Below are 14,101 nucleotides of genomic sequence, written 5' to 3'. Positions count from 1 at the left end.
ACCTCATTGTCACCAGCCTGTCCTATCTCGCCCCCGTCTTCCTCCTCAAAAATATGGCTCCTCATCTCACAGTTTTGTGGCCTGGAATCACTGCCCAAAATACAAAGGCCCAACACCTCACACACAACAATAGACTCCTCCTTTCTTTCCCTGTTACGCGTATTAAATGTTCATTTTCGGGCCCTTTTTGCTCGATTCAAATGCGGTGTGAAGTATCCACATGTAACAATAGCTGACTGGGGAAAAAGAGTCAAGGAGTGCATTACAATGGAAGTGATATAGTTAAGCCTGTATCCTGGATTTAAAAGGAAAAGTTGGTAAAGTCTTAGAGTGGCGGGAAAAGTGAATACGAAAACAAAACATTCATGCATTCCTAGCCTTATTAATGATTCATTGGTGCATTTTACTGAAGAAAAAAAAAAAAAAAGTGTTTGCAACCGTTATCAAAATATAATGCATTTCTTTTTCAGCTGTCATTGCTGATTTTTCAACCAGTTTTTTACAACTATATAGAGACCACTTTTTATGGTCAAACCAGTCAGGTTTTACTTGTTGAAATAAGGTCATATTGTGGAAAGACAGTTTGCAAATGCATTTGGACTTTCAAGTCAAGTGAACTGTTTAACCTGTGGGAATTGTTGTTTTTAAACGTTCCCTCATCTGCCACTAGCCAGTCAAACAGGTAGTCCCACCCTTATGCATATATGTATACATTCATATAATATAATATACAGTGGGTACGGAAAGTATTCAGACCCCCTTAAATTTTTCACTCTTTGTTATATTGCAGCCATTTGCTAAAATCATTTAAGTAAATTTTTTTCCCTCATTAATGTACACACAGCACCCCATATTGACAGAAAAACACAGAATTGTTGACATTTTTGCAGATTTATTAAAAAAGAAAAACTGAAATATCACATGGTCCTAAGTATTCAGACCCTGATTTAAAAATGTTGAATATAGAAATCAGTTTGTGTTGGAAAAGGAATGACAACATTTTTATAAAATCCTCAGACCATCGCAGTCTTGACACATTGAGCTGTGGTGCTCATGTGGGAAAAAACAGTTTGAGTCCAGCCTGCAACGTCTGCCGTTACAATGTTGTTCGCAGTCTTGCATCAATGTTATGACTTTTGACTGACTTTTTGTGCTTTCCCTACCAATTACCTGCCATATAGAGACCATTTTTTACGATCAAATCAGGTTTTATTTGTTGAAAATTCAGAAATATGTCACAATGCAGAAATAAAATGGGTTGTGACTCAGAATGCAGTTCACTTGGAATTTAAAGTGGAATTTATTTATTTTTTTGCACCAAAAAGATTTGCAGAACTAATGTCAGTTTAAAAACATTCTCTCATCAGCCAAAGTGGTTAAAAGAGGTATTCCTGTCTAAGACCATTGGTTGAGCCAACGTTATTACATATTAATAAATATATATATATATATTGATTAAAAATGTTGTATAAAGAAATTAGTTCACACTGGAAAAGAAAAGCCAACACTTGAAAAATCATTAAACCGCCAGCAGTCCACATGCTCTTGACACATTGAGCTGTGGTGCTCAAATGGGGAAAACACGTTTGAGTCCAGCCTGCAACATTTCCTGTTACGAAGTTTACATAAAAATGTAATGACTTTCATTTTCGGCTGATATTTCATCGCCTTCCCTCCAACTACCTGTCAAATAGAGGCCATTTTTGTGGTCGGATCAGGTTTTACTTGTTGAATATTCTGAAACATGTACAATGGGTTGCAATTGTGAACACATTTTAATTTGTTTCACTTTTATGCTGGAGAGATCTGCAGAAATAATGTCGATTTTCAAACTTTTCCTCTTCTGCCATTAGTCTTGCCCCAAACTCATGCCGTTGGTTGAGCCAGTGTTTCAAAACAATTTCATGTGCAATTTCAAGTAAAGTAAAGTGGTTAATTTTGTTGAAATAATGTATGCCTTCAAACAGTCCCTCATCTGTCAAACAGGCAGTCCCACTCCAAATTCACTTGAGTTGGATGAGCCTTTTAATTATAAATTAAAGTATATCTTGATTAAAAAAAAAAAAACAGTTTGAATTGGAAAAGGATTGAGAATAATGAGCAATGGCATTTTGAGCTGTGGTGCTGATATGGGAAAAACAAGTTTGAGTCTGGCCTGCAACACTTTCTATCACACTCTGCTTTAACGGTTTAAAGGTCCCATATTGTCAAAACTGGAATTTCCTGGCTTTTTTCACAATTACTGAGGTCTAGGGGCTATTTAACCACCATATAAGATTCAAAACAGTCAGTCCACCGTAAAATTCACACAGCCCGCTTAAAGTTCTAGCTATTTTTCACGAACCGTTGTGACTTCCTTAAATAGTTGACGTCAGAACTACACAGTCACCGCCTTCAGTCACCACCCCGAGCACCGCCCACAGTCCCACCCTCCTTTTGCCAAACCCCCAGACAACATCGCGTCCATGCTATTGCAGAGCAAGGACAACACGGAAACATGTCGAAAAGGTTAACTTTAACCACGAAACCAGATCGGCCGACCTGTAATGTTACACTCTCACTCAAAGGATGGACGATCTGACAGGATTGTTACTATGAGGTGGATCACATCTAACATGTATAGTAAAGACAAACTCACCGTGTCTATCTAGTCATGATGAAGATGTATATACATTTCAATTTCAGCAGGAAACTATTTTTACAGCTACATTATTGTTCCAGCCACAATTAATCACAACAATGTATATACAATTACAAATGATTATATAGAAATCGTCAGTTTGTTGTTTTATATACATGCACACAGACATTATTTCATACACGACATAATCGTGAGATGCAAGAAACATAGACATATGGCAAGATATCTGTAGACACGCCCATAACAACAAAAGACACTACGTTATTAAACCATGTTTGAAAAGAAGTGTGCGCTGCAAACGAGAGCATTTTTGACGATCGTTTCTGTCCAGTCTGCTCGTTTAACCACAGATGTCGTCGGTTTTTTGTCTGGCAGTGGCAGCAGATATGCGATCAAATTTCTAATTTGAGGCTGTATTACGTCGATTCTGGCACCCAACATCACAACAAGATGATATTTTAAGCTCATGTAGCCGAATCTGCGCTGGTTTGAATGGGCCGCCTCCAGTTTCCTCTTTGTTTTGCTGCCTCCAGCTAGCGCTGTGACATCGGCTGACACTAGTTACCTGTGGTTGGCCTGGCCGTGCGTCACTCAGAAAACAACAGGCCAATCAGAAGAGGGGCTCATGAATATTAATTAGACAGGCCAAAATCAACCTGTTCTCAGCAGAGCTCCTGAGAGAGGAGCTGTAAAAATATATTGAGATTGTTTTTGGTACTTATACCGCAAATATATATTCTTAAGGACATCAAAACCTCAAATAAAACTCCAGAAAGGTGTACAATATGGGACCTTTAATAAAAAATGGTCAAAAGTTGCAAAATGCAGTACAGTCAGCGTGAGAATTTGTGAGGTGGAGTGAAAACAGACTGAGTGTGACTGTGTGTAACCCTGCTGTCATGTGTGCTGCCCCAGGTGTTGACCTGCCTGCCCTGCAGGAGCACCTCTGCGGCATGTGGAGCAGGAAAGAGCAGGAGGAGGTAAGAAACATGTAATTGTACTCCAGCTGAGCATGTGAGCGTCTCATGAGAGGTGAGACGCTCGTGATAAGATCACATAAGAGAGAGGCCTAGCCAACCACTTTCTCAAAATCCCTGTATTACTCCCCCCAATTTTTAGGACATACTCAATACTTTTCAAAAAGACCCCTACATTTAAAATGTGCCCTCCCCCACAGGTTTCGGTTGCTTCTTCAGCCCTTATGAGGATAATTTAGACTTTAAATGCAATAATCAAAGTTGTAAACGCATTGAATTAAAAGAATGATTGCAAGTTGAGTTCTATCGTTTGCATTTATGGTATAACGTCTATGACCACAGAAATTTTTTTTTAACTTAAAAAAAATGGAAGTAATTTAAATGTATTAATCAATGCATTTTATTATTTTTTATTTTATTTTATTTTATTTTATTTTATTTTATTTTATTTTATTTTATTTAGCTGCGTCAGTTTTTAGCGAGCAGTTTCTCACAGATGCAGGTGCCCTTGGCTGGTCTGCTGGGCTTCCTGCAGGGCTGGCTTACCGTCCAGAAGGGCAAGTCCAGCACGCTGCACCAGTTCATTCTCACAGAGTTTATGCGCTGGAGGACCAGTAATCCCCAGGCTAGTCTGAATGGCCTGAGGGAAGAAGAGAGACTGCGTTTGCAGAAGAAAGCCCTGGGGCTCCTCACAGACTCTCATCCCGGGTACATGGACCCCCTGCTGGAGATTTATCAGCTGAGCTCACTGAAAAGACCACTGCTGCTGGAACACGTGGACTTCCTTCATGACTGCTGCTGCTTCAAAGAGGTGAGAGGAAGTCATCACCAGCTGAGTGACACTTTTGCAGTATGTTCCAATACAGTGATATAAGAAAAAGAAAATAGTTGCTAGTAGTAGAAAAAATATAGTAAGGTCAGTTATGGGCAATATTTATTTATTTAAATAAATAAACAAAATATATACATAATAGTACAAAATGTATTTTATTTATATTAATTTATTGTTTCTTTTTTTTTTTTGACAGAATTCTGAGGTCGCATATTCTTTTTTTGTGTGAATTGAGTAACTGTCTAAAAATAAATGTTTAATAAATTTAATATGCGTCATATTTGCTATCATTAAATGCAGGAATCAAAATTATGTCTAGGTCAGATTGGACCCCCCAAATTAATCAAACAAACAAATAAATAAATATGTTGCTCATAATTAAAAACAAAGATTACAATTATTTACTGCTATTAATTTTACTTTGTAACATTATTTTGACAATTAAATAAACAAAATAAAAAAACATATATATATTTGCTATCATTAAATGCGGGAATTAAACATTTGTTCACCCCAAAATAAAATTTAATTTAATTTAATTTAATTTAAATGTTGCTCATAATTTAAAAAAATTACAATTATTTACTACTATTAATTGTTCATTGTAATATTATTTTATGACAATTACATAATAAAAAAAGGAATCTACAATTGAGAATTTTGCATACTCCAAGTTAAATTAGGCTGTTTAATCCTTTTTTTTTTATTAATATGTATTACTTATTTTTTAATTATGAGTTATTATTATTATTTTATTATGAATATGAAATATAATCAGTCTTTTCAATTACTAATAATTGAAAGATATTGTGCAACATAAGCAGCTGTAATGACATGAAATGTTGTGTGTTATGACAGGCGCTGGTGTTCAGTGTCAAAGTGGAACTGCAGAAAGATCTGGAGATGGAGAAGGTCAGTTCACACAGCTTGATGAGTAGCTGGACCTTCACTGTTTTAAGCTGGGCCGTCTCATTTCCGCTGTCCTCTGTTGGTGCTGTTAGATGTGTGTTCCTCTCATTCTGCTGGACAAGCTGTCTCTGGCGGAGCTGTATGTGCGTGAGCATCCTGACCTGCAGCAGCGTCTGGTCTCACTGCTGGACTCCTGGTGCGAGCCCAACTTCAACATGCAGGCACTGCTCAGGTCAGAATTAAAGCAAATGTGTATATATTGAGATATGTATACCATATATATTGAATATTATTGAAAGTTTGAAAATATAATGTTACAATTTTAACACCCTGCCTGTGCATTACTTTCATCTCTTTATAGTGTTAAGAACTTTTAGGGAGAAAGTGCCAAATGTTTTTAATTGCCATTAATGTCACAAAACAAAAAAATGGTTTTAATTACGCTTGATTTCTTTTATGCAAAAATCTTTTGAACCTGGAAATTCAATTATTATTGAAACACCGCTATTAATATTACAATAATATTATAGTATAGTACCTTTGAATAATGTTACTGTTATTACATTATATTATTATTAATATTAATAATACGTTTCTCTCATATTCTCTCGTTTTATTGCACGCATTTAGCCATCATTTATCAGAGACATTTTTCCTACTGTAATGTTCAGATGCCTGATTTCAAATCAACATTAATACTATTTATTATTTTTGTGATTCATGAATTTCTTCTTCTTATTATTCAATAACAATAATAATAATAATCTGTTCTTTCGTATGATGATTAATTTATCATTCATCCAGCTTCATGTAAATTTTAGTGTTTTGATGCCAGATTTTTACATAAGAAAAAGTTAATTAATTCACTAATTCATAATAATATCAATGGTTTATTTTTTACATTTGTTTTTCATCCTCCTTTTCTACAGTACGTTTTATTGATAAAATGTGTATTTCACCTTTAATATAATAATAATAATAGTCTGTTCTTTCATATTATAATACTCATGTATCCATCATTTATCATTTTCATCTTTTCTACTATACATTTTAGAGTTTTGATGCCTGATCTTTACTTCTGCAAAACTATGTATAATTAATAAACAATGCATAATATGTATGCACTGTGTGGTTTCAGTCAGTACCCAGACGTGGTTCTCTCAAAACACCAGACGGACCAGATCCAGCCCAAGCTGCTCAGTAAACATGTGTTCAGACTCATGGAGAAATTCTGCATTGATCCCGGTGTGTGTGCGTTTCACTCCACGGCTGTTTGATCTCAAGTGTGTAGGTTTATGAATGTGTGTGTGTATGTGATGTTTACATTGGTCCCCCGGGGTGTGTTTGCTACAGGTCTGTGCTCTAATTCTGTCTATAAGAGGAAGCTGGATTCACTGAGGTTTCTCATGTACAAAACCTTTGGCGAGGTGAGAAGGTTCCCCTTTTTCACAGCCCTTTTTTTATTTTTTTTTTATTCTTTTTAAGTGTCAGGTTCTTAGAAATCAACTCTTTGTATTCATGTTAGTTTCACTTCTGTGACTTAAAATATTTCAACTAGTGTAACCGTCAAGAAAGAATATTAAATAATAATCAAGCGCGAATAAATGTGAGTGTACATATCTTACTCATTGCTTTTTAATGTTTTTATATATATATTTTTAAGGCAAGACCTATTTGTTTTACAAATCTAATGAATTATTAATTTATAAATATTGTTAGGGTTTTGGAGAGTCGCACCACTTGACATTTTACAACTTGTTCTGATGTTTTGAGAGACTTCTTGACCTTTGCACACAGTCATTAGGGTTTGCAGGGGTTCCTCTCTATAATGTAATTTCCTGTTTTATGGTTTTTGTGTCTGCATGTTGGTTGAACCACATGCCTTTGATTTTGTGGACAGGTTTTTCAAAAATCAATAATATCAATATCACGAATAATAATTGGTAATAATGATTTAAATATAATGCTTAATAAGATTGGTAATTAACTTTTAAAAATGAAATGTATTTTTTAGAAAATTTATTATAAATAATTTCTGTAGCTTACTAATAAATTATAAATAATTAGTAAAGCTTTTTTATTAAAATGTTACTCTTTTTCTAAAGAACCAATAATAAATGATTATGCCAAGCAAATAAATAAATCAGTCCGTCAATCACCAAAAAATAGTTTTGTTTCTTTATTATGACATGGCAGTTCTTTTATCCTGATAATATCAATAAATTAATAGATAGGATGGAAAATGATGCAATCAAATGTAACATCTTCTGTCTCTAAAATTACATGATGAACAATATAAAGCTAATATAAAGCCACTTTGGTGGGAAAAAAACTGAAATGTTGTTTTAGTTACTTATAAACCAATCAAATCTTGATTCATAAAATAAAGTCTCACCCTTTACTTACCACTAAATATTTTGTGCTTTCAAAAATCACATTACAGAGTTTAAAGTTTTAAGAACTGCAGTGATGAGTCTGCTTTATTGTTTTTTATTTGTCAGAAAAGCATGTCGGAAGAGAACTGGAGAGACCATGTTCAGGTAACACTAATTCTGTTTTAATTAAACACTTTAAAATTTTAATTTGAGTTTTTAAAAAGTGTGTGTGTGTTGTGATCTCAGGCCTTGATTGAAGGCAATACAGAGCTCCAGGTTCAGTTGGTGCAGCTGTTGGTTAAACATTGCAGCCTCCAGACTGCTGCCCAGTGGGCTGCACATTACAACTTACCCAGAAACAGGCTTCCCCTAGGAGTATGGGACAAAATTCAGAGCCTCTCCCGCAAGGAGCAGCTGTAAGTATTAAATCAAATGCACACACACAGACACACACACACACACACACACACACACACACACAGAGAGACTTAAGAAACTACATTTGTGAAGACCTCCCATAAATGATTTCCATTCCAATAATAATAATATTTACTGTAACCCTCACACAAACCTTCTGACACAAGTCTGTTTTTGGCACTGTTTGCAAAGATACTTTGGCTTACAAGCCCAAGTACACACACATATTACCATCAACCTCACAAGTATATTCCTGTCATCTTGTCATAGAGAGATGTGTTTTGTGAGCGGCCCACCCGAATCTTGGACACCTCTTCATTCTGATCAGCAAAAATACTACCAGCTGCCTCTGCCCAGAGAAAACGTCCTCTTTGTAGAGTCATTAAATGAAGTTAAGCAGTGCAGAGAAGCTGTTTTAAAGGTAACCCTTTGCTACTGTACCTTTTATTTATTTAGTCATTTATCAGACGCTTTTATCCAAAGCGATTTACAAATGAGGACAACAGAAGCAATCAATTGTAGTATTAAAACAACTAAAAAACCAGATCCAAAACTAACAGCTAAAACTTTATAAATACTACCTATACACGCTGCCCAGTGGGCTGCACATTACAACTTACCCAGAAACAGGCTTCCCCTAGGAGTCTGGGACAAAATTCAGAGCCTCTCCCGCAAGAAGCAGCTGTAAGTATTAAATCAAATGCACACACACACAGACACACACACACACACACACACACACAGAGAGACTTAAGAAACTACATTTGTGAAGACCTCCCATAAATGATTTCCATTCCAATAATAATAATATTTACTGTAACCCTCACACAAACCTTCTGACACAAGTCTGTTTTTGGCACTGTTTGCAAAGATACTTTGGCTTACAAGCCCAAGTACACACACATATTACCATCAACCTCACAAGTATATTCCTGTCATCTTGTCATAGAGAGATGTGTTTTGTGAGCGGCCCACCCGAATCTTGGACACCTCTTCATTCTCAGACACACACACACACACACACACACACACACACACAGAGAGACTTAAGAAACTACATTTGTGAAGACCTCTCATAAATGATTTCCATTCCAATAATAATAATATTTACTGTAACCCTCACACAAACCTTCTGACACAAGTCTGTTTTTGGCACTGTTTGCAAAGATACTTTGGCTTACAAGCCCAAGTACACACACATATTACCATCAACCTCACAAGTATATTCCTGTCATCTTGTCATAGAGAGATGTGTTTTGTGAGCGGCCCACCCGAATCTTGGACACCTCTTCATTCTGATCAGCAAAAATACTACCAGCTGCCTCTGCCCAGAGAAAACGTCCTCTTTGTAGAGTCATTAAATGAAGTTAAGCAGTGCAGAGAAGCTGTTTTAAAGGTAACCCTTTGCTACTGTACCTTTTATTTATTTAGTCATTTATCAGACGCTTTTATCCAAAGCGATTTACAAATGAGGACAACAGAAGCAATCAATTGTAGTATTAAAACAACTAAAAAACCAGATCCAAAACTAACAGCTAAAACTTTATAAATACCGAGACCAAACACGATATCAGCACGTCTCCACACAATAAACAAAACAAGCATTTCCTAGCAACGACAACTGCACTAAACACTAATGAGACAAGTAAATACACTTACGAGCTGCTTTTAACTTCCGCTGATAAAGACTGCTTCTCTCAAAGACTATTTCTTTACACTGTTTTCTGCTGGCACTTGAACACACTTTCCTTATTTTCTCAGCAACAAATGGCCAATGACCTTTAAGATCTCTGTTATGATTGGCTAACCTCTGAGTATTGATGTAGTTTATATTGTCACATCAATTTTAATTAGGCTATTTTCAAAGAACAAGGAAGATCCTTTTTTGCATTATATGTCTTCTGTAGCTGTCTCTCCTCATTCTTCTTCAGCCTGGTTGTGTGGTGGGAATAGACATGGAATGGAGAGCCGGTTTTGGCACAGTATCCTCTCAGCGTGTGGCTCTGATCCAGCTGGCCGTACAGGATCGGGCGTTTCTGTTGGACCTTTGTGCTCACGCCATTAGCCACCACAGCACCACAGTGAACTTCATCAGAGCTCTGCTGTCAGACAAGAACATCCTCAAACTGGGTAGGAAACCTTGAGGCAAATTAAGCCACTGACTTTCTGATGTTCTTCATATTTCTTGTGTTAATAAACTATGGGTTTGCTATCAGGAAAGACATGGTAATTCTGTCTTCTTCTTTGAAAAGCATTGCTAGCTGTATGTATGTATCTAGGTTATGGGATGTCTGGAGACTTGCGGAGTCTGGTCAGCACGTGGCCTGAGCTCAGGGAAGAGCCAATGAAAATGGAAGGAGTTCTGGACCTGCTTCATGTCCATCAGGAGGTGCTGCTACAAATGACCCCCAGCTAACCATTGCTGATTGGATATTTCTAACCATATTTTGATTTTAAAACCTATGTTGATTTTTTATACAATTGACCTCTGTCCCCCCAGCTTCAACGGTGCTGGTTGGGAAACAAAGGATGTCGGTCAGTGGAAGTAAGTGAGGGACCAGCGGAGAAGGGCCTGAGTTTGCTAGTGCAGCAGGTATTAGGAAAACCACTGAACAAAACTGAGCAACTCTCCAACTGGGAACGCCGACCTCTCCGGACCAGCCAACTCCGCTATGCAGGTAACACACAATTCATGAGTAGTGGCATGGCATTTTCAAACCTGGTCTCATTCTCTTTTTGTGACCATTTTTTTTAGTCACTGATGCGTACTGCCTGCTAGATGTCTACCTCGTCCTCTCTCGGGACCCAAAGGCATTTGGTTTGCCAGAGGACCTCCGCTCCATTCCCTCAGCCCAACCGGCCAAGAGCCGTGAGGAAAAGAAACTCAAAGAGAAGAACAAGCAGTCTAAAAGAAGAGAGGTCAGTCCACTGGTCTCTGACTGTGCTTTTTATGAGCCTGTAGTCCTGAAAATTGCTCTGTTGTCATAGTTACTGTCATAAAATTCAATATAAAAGTAGCTGATGAGAACATGTGGAGTTTTTATGGTGAAAAACTTAAGGGATCTAACTATAAATGTGGCAAACATTCAAAACGGTTTATTTTTTGTGGGGTTTTTATGTCATTAGTCACTTTGTGTATTATTAGATTATATATAATAATTTTCCCATTTATTTTATAATCTATCATTTAAAGTCGCTGCATATTTAATGCATAATTTATAATTTACTTTAAAGAACCCATGGAAAAAATTGGAAGTTTTGTGACAGGCCCTGTAATACTGTTTGGCCTGCCCAAAATTTTCTCTTTATGTATTATAGTGGATCACAATCTTTAGAGCAGTTTAGGTTATAGAAAGGTCAAGTAATTTCATCTTCACCAATGATTTTGTAGTGTGTTTTAATCTTCAGGCTCGGCAGAAGGCGAATGAGCCCCACTCTATGGATGACTGTTTAAAGATGACTTCGGAGTATGAAGGGCCCACTATTACACCACCAGAGCTGCGAGTGGTCTGTGATAACATGCTGCAGGGTCTGGGACGTTTTTTGCGCTGTCTGGGGGTGGACGTCAAGATGCTAGAAAACACAGATGACCATAAAGTAGCAGCAGAGGTGAGACAATCAGTCACCCGGTGTTGACATTTGACACAACCATTTTAGTTAAATTTAATTTTTAAACTTAATAGGTCTTTATAAGATGGTCCTCAGCTGTCTAAGATCATATTTAGAAAGAATAAGTAACTCAAAATTTGAGTGGACCTGGATGGCATGTGGTGTCCCTCAGGTCTCGATCCTTGGATCTGTGATGTTTAACCTGTATATGCCCACACAAGGCCAAATAATGCAAGAAAACAGAAATGCGTACCAAAGTTAGGCTCCCAGATCTATGTACAGTAGTGCTATCGTCAAGTGTCTATAGCCCCATAGAGTCTCCTACAGTTAAATAAAGACAGATGTTGTTGTATTCGGCTGCAAAGAAATTTAAGGAAAATTCCTTCTGAAGTTTAAAGAATTTATTGGTGTCCTCTTTTATGTAAATCTCTGTATTAGTAGTTGTGTCAAAACATAACTAACTTATTATCTGGAAAAAAAAATAGCAATGGAATTAATATATTGTTAATAAAGTAATGTACTTGCATCATGTTATGTTCTATCCTCCAGCTGGCTCGTGCTGAAGGTCGTGTCATCCTCACCGCTGGTCAGCCCTACCAAACAGTAAGTGTGTGTTTGAGTTGTTGGGAGACATGCAAACTCTGTGAGCTGTCTTGCATCCTACTGCCTACATAAGTAGTTTATCTCCGTAGGCAGCTCAATAGGTTTTAGTACAGAGCCCCAGTCTGCTTACCAAAAAACCTGTGCAGTGACTTTGTGTGTATGTGTGTGTCTGTGTGTATATAGTTACGCTCACAGGTCGGAGAGGGCCGCTGCCTGACTCTGGACTGCTCAGAAAAGGCACGTGACCAGGCCGTGCACGTTCTCAGACATTTCCACGTCCACCTCACCCCTGCAGACATCTTCAGTCGATGCCAGGTTAGTTGTGCATGCCTGTAAACAAGCACATATGTGTGCATCTCTTATACGTGTTATCACCAGAACAGAAACCTCAATTATCAATATTAAAAGGAAAGAAAAAAGGAAAACGTTCTTTATTGATCTCTTGATAGTGGCTTATACCTCAAAAAGTTGCACTGACATTGCAAGCAAACACTAGGAACCTTTTGAGGAGTGGAACAGCCACGCACAAAATAGTGGAACAAGGTTTGTTTTTAAAGATCTTACAGGATAACCAACCAGTGTTTTGCGCCATGAAATCTGTATGTCGGTATCATTTTGGAATTACATTGTGACTTTAAATTGAATGGTGAGATACCTAAACATTTGAACTAACGTACCACCTGTCTTAAGACATTTGTGTCTTATCTGCAGACGTAAGAGTTGTGAGTCCGGAAGGAAGCTCAAGGAGATAGAGGGCTTCTCTGGTGACACTTCTCCTGTGAATGAGTGGCTTGATGTGCCACTGCTGTTTTCAGTAGAACATGCGCAGGAAGAAGACATTTCCACGTCCACCTCACCCCTGCAGACATCTTCAGTCGATGCCAGGTTAGTTGTGCATGCCTGTAAACAAGCACATATGTGTGCATCTCTTATACGTGTTATCACCAGAACAGAAACCTCGTCCTCTTTAAAAGAAATACATTTATAAATGTTATCAATATTAAAAGGAAAGAAAAAAGGAAAACGTTCTTTATTGATCTCTTGATAGTGGCTTATACCTCAAAAAGTTGCACTGACATTGCAAGCAAACACTAGGAACCTTTTGAGGAGTGGAACAGCCACGCACAAAATAGTGGAACAAGGTTTGTTTTTAAAGATCTTACAGGATAACCAACCAGTGTTTTGCGCCATGAAATCTGTATGTCGGTATCATTTTGGAATTACATTGTGACTTTAAATTGAATGGTGAGATACCTAAACATTTGAACTAACGTACCACCTGTCTTAAGACATTTGTGTCTTATCTGCAGACGTAAGAGTTGTGAGTCCGGAAGGAAGCTCAAGGAGATAGAGGGCTTCTCTGGTGACACTTCTCCTGTGAATGAGTGGCTTGATGTGCCACTGCTGTTTTCAGTAGAACATGCGCAGGAAGAACTTTCTTCAGGCATTTACTCTCACATAAGTGATGATCGGAATTCAGGCAATGGATATAGATAAGGAAATAAGCAATTACCAGAGGGATATAGAAATAACATGAGACAAACAGAAAGAAAGAGTAAAGACAAAAATGTACCTAGTCATCATTAGCACTTATATGGTTATTAGGATGTCAGTAGATCGTTGGTAGTTTATGTCAAAAGGTTTTCTATGATAGGCTAAAAAAAATCGTAAGTGAGATCACTTTAAAACATCACATCACACCTTTGTCCAGAAAACCACATGGCATGTAGTGTCCCTC

At 37.3% G+C, this 14,101-nt stretch overlaps 2 protein-coding genes across 2 annotated transcripts in view; both read left to right on the top strand.

Annotated features, from left to right (window-relative positions):
• LOC107558656 (exonuclease mut-7 homolog) overlaps positions 1 to 8,708 on the top strand; it is a 20,397-nt gene extending 11,689 nt beyond the window's left edge. The window contains exons 3-12 of the mRNA XM_016242316.1: positions 3,557 to 3,621; positions 4,082 to 4,429; positions 5,309 to 5,362; positions 5,452 to 5,591; positions 6,498 to 6,604; positions 6,713 to 6,786; positions 7,861 to 7,899; positions 7,981 to 8,150; positions 8,422 to 8,572; positions 8,697 to 8,708. Of these exons, the coding sequence (XP_016097802.1) occupies positions 3,557 to 3,621; positions 4,082 to 4,429; positions 5,309 to 5,362; positions 5,452 to 5,591; positions 6,498 to 6,604; positions 6,713 to 6,786; positions 7,861 to 7,899; positions 7,981 to 8,150; positions 8,422 to 8,572; positions 8,697 to 8,708 (1,160 nt within the window). The remainder of the gene's footprint in view (positions 1 to 3,556; positions 3,622 to 4,081; positions 4,430 to 5,308; positions 5,363 to 5,451; positions 5,592 to 6,497; positions 6,605 to 6,712; positions 6,787 to 7,860; positions 7,900 to 7,980; positions 8,151 to 8,421; positions 8,573 to 8,696) is intronic.
• Positions 8,709 to 8,746: 38 nt separating this feature from the next.
• LOC107558654 (exonuclease mut-7 homolog) lies at positions 8,747 to 12,699 on the top strand. The gene is made up of 9 exons (XM_016242315.1): positions 8,747 to 8,835; positions 9,397 to 9,547; positions 10,083 to 10,281; positions 10,431 to 10,540; positions 10,652 to 10,829; positions 10,907 to 11,070; positions 11,560 to 11,760; positions 12,310 to 12,363; positions 12,547 to 12,699. The coding sequence occupies exons 2-9, from the start codon at positions 9,401 to 9,403 to the stop codon at positions 12,697 to 12,699; spliced, it is 1,206 nt and encodes a 401-aa protein (XP_016097801.1). The 5' UTR covers positions 8,747 to 8,835; positions 9,397 to 9,400.
• Positions 12,700 to 14,101: the final 1,402 nt, after the last annotated feature.

The sequence above is a fragment of the Sinocyclocheilus grahami genome, unplaced genomic scaffold (genome assembly GCF_001515645.1).
Source record: "Sinocyclocheilus grahami isolate Dianchi unplaced genomic scaffold, SAMN03320097.WGS_v1.1 scaffold655.1, whole genome shotgun sequence".
In the NCBI taxonomy this organism is placed as follows: Eukaryota; Metazoa; Chordata; class Actinopteri; order Cypriniformes; family Cyprinidae; genus Sinocyclocheilus; species Sinocyclocheilus grahami.
Note: the sequence above shows the minus strand (reverse complement) of the source record. Positions and strands in the feature narration are given on the sequence as shown.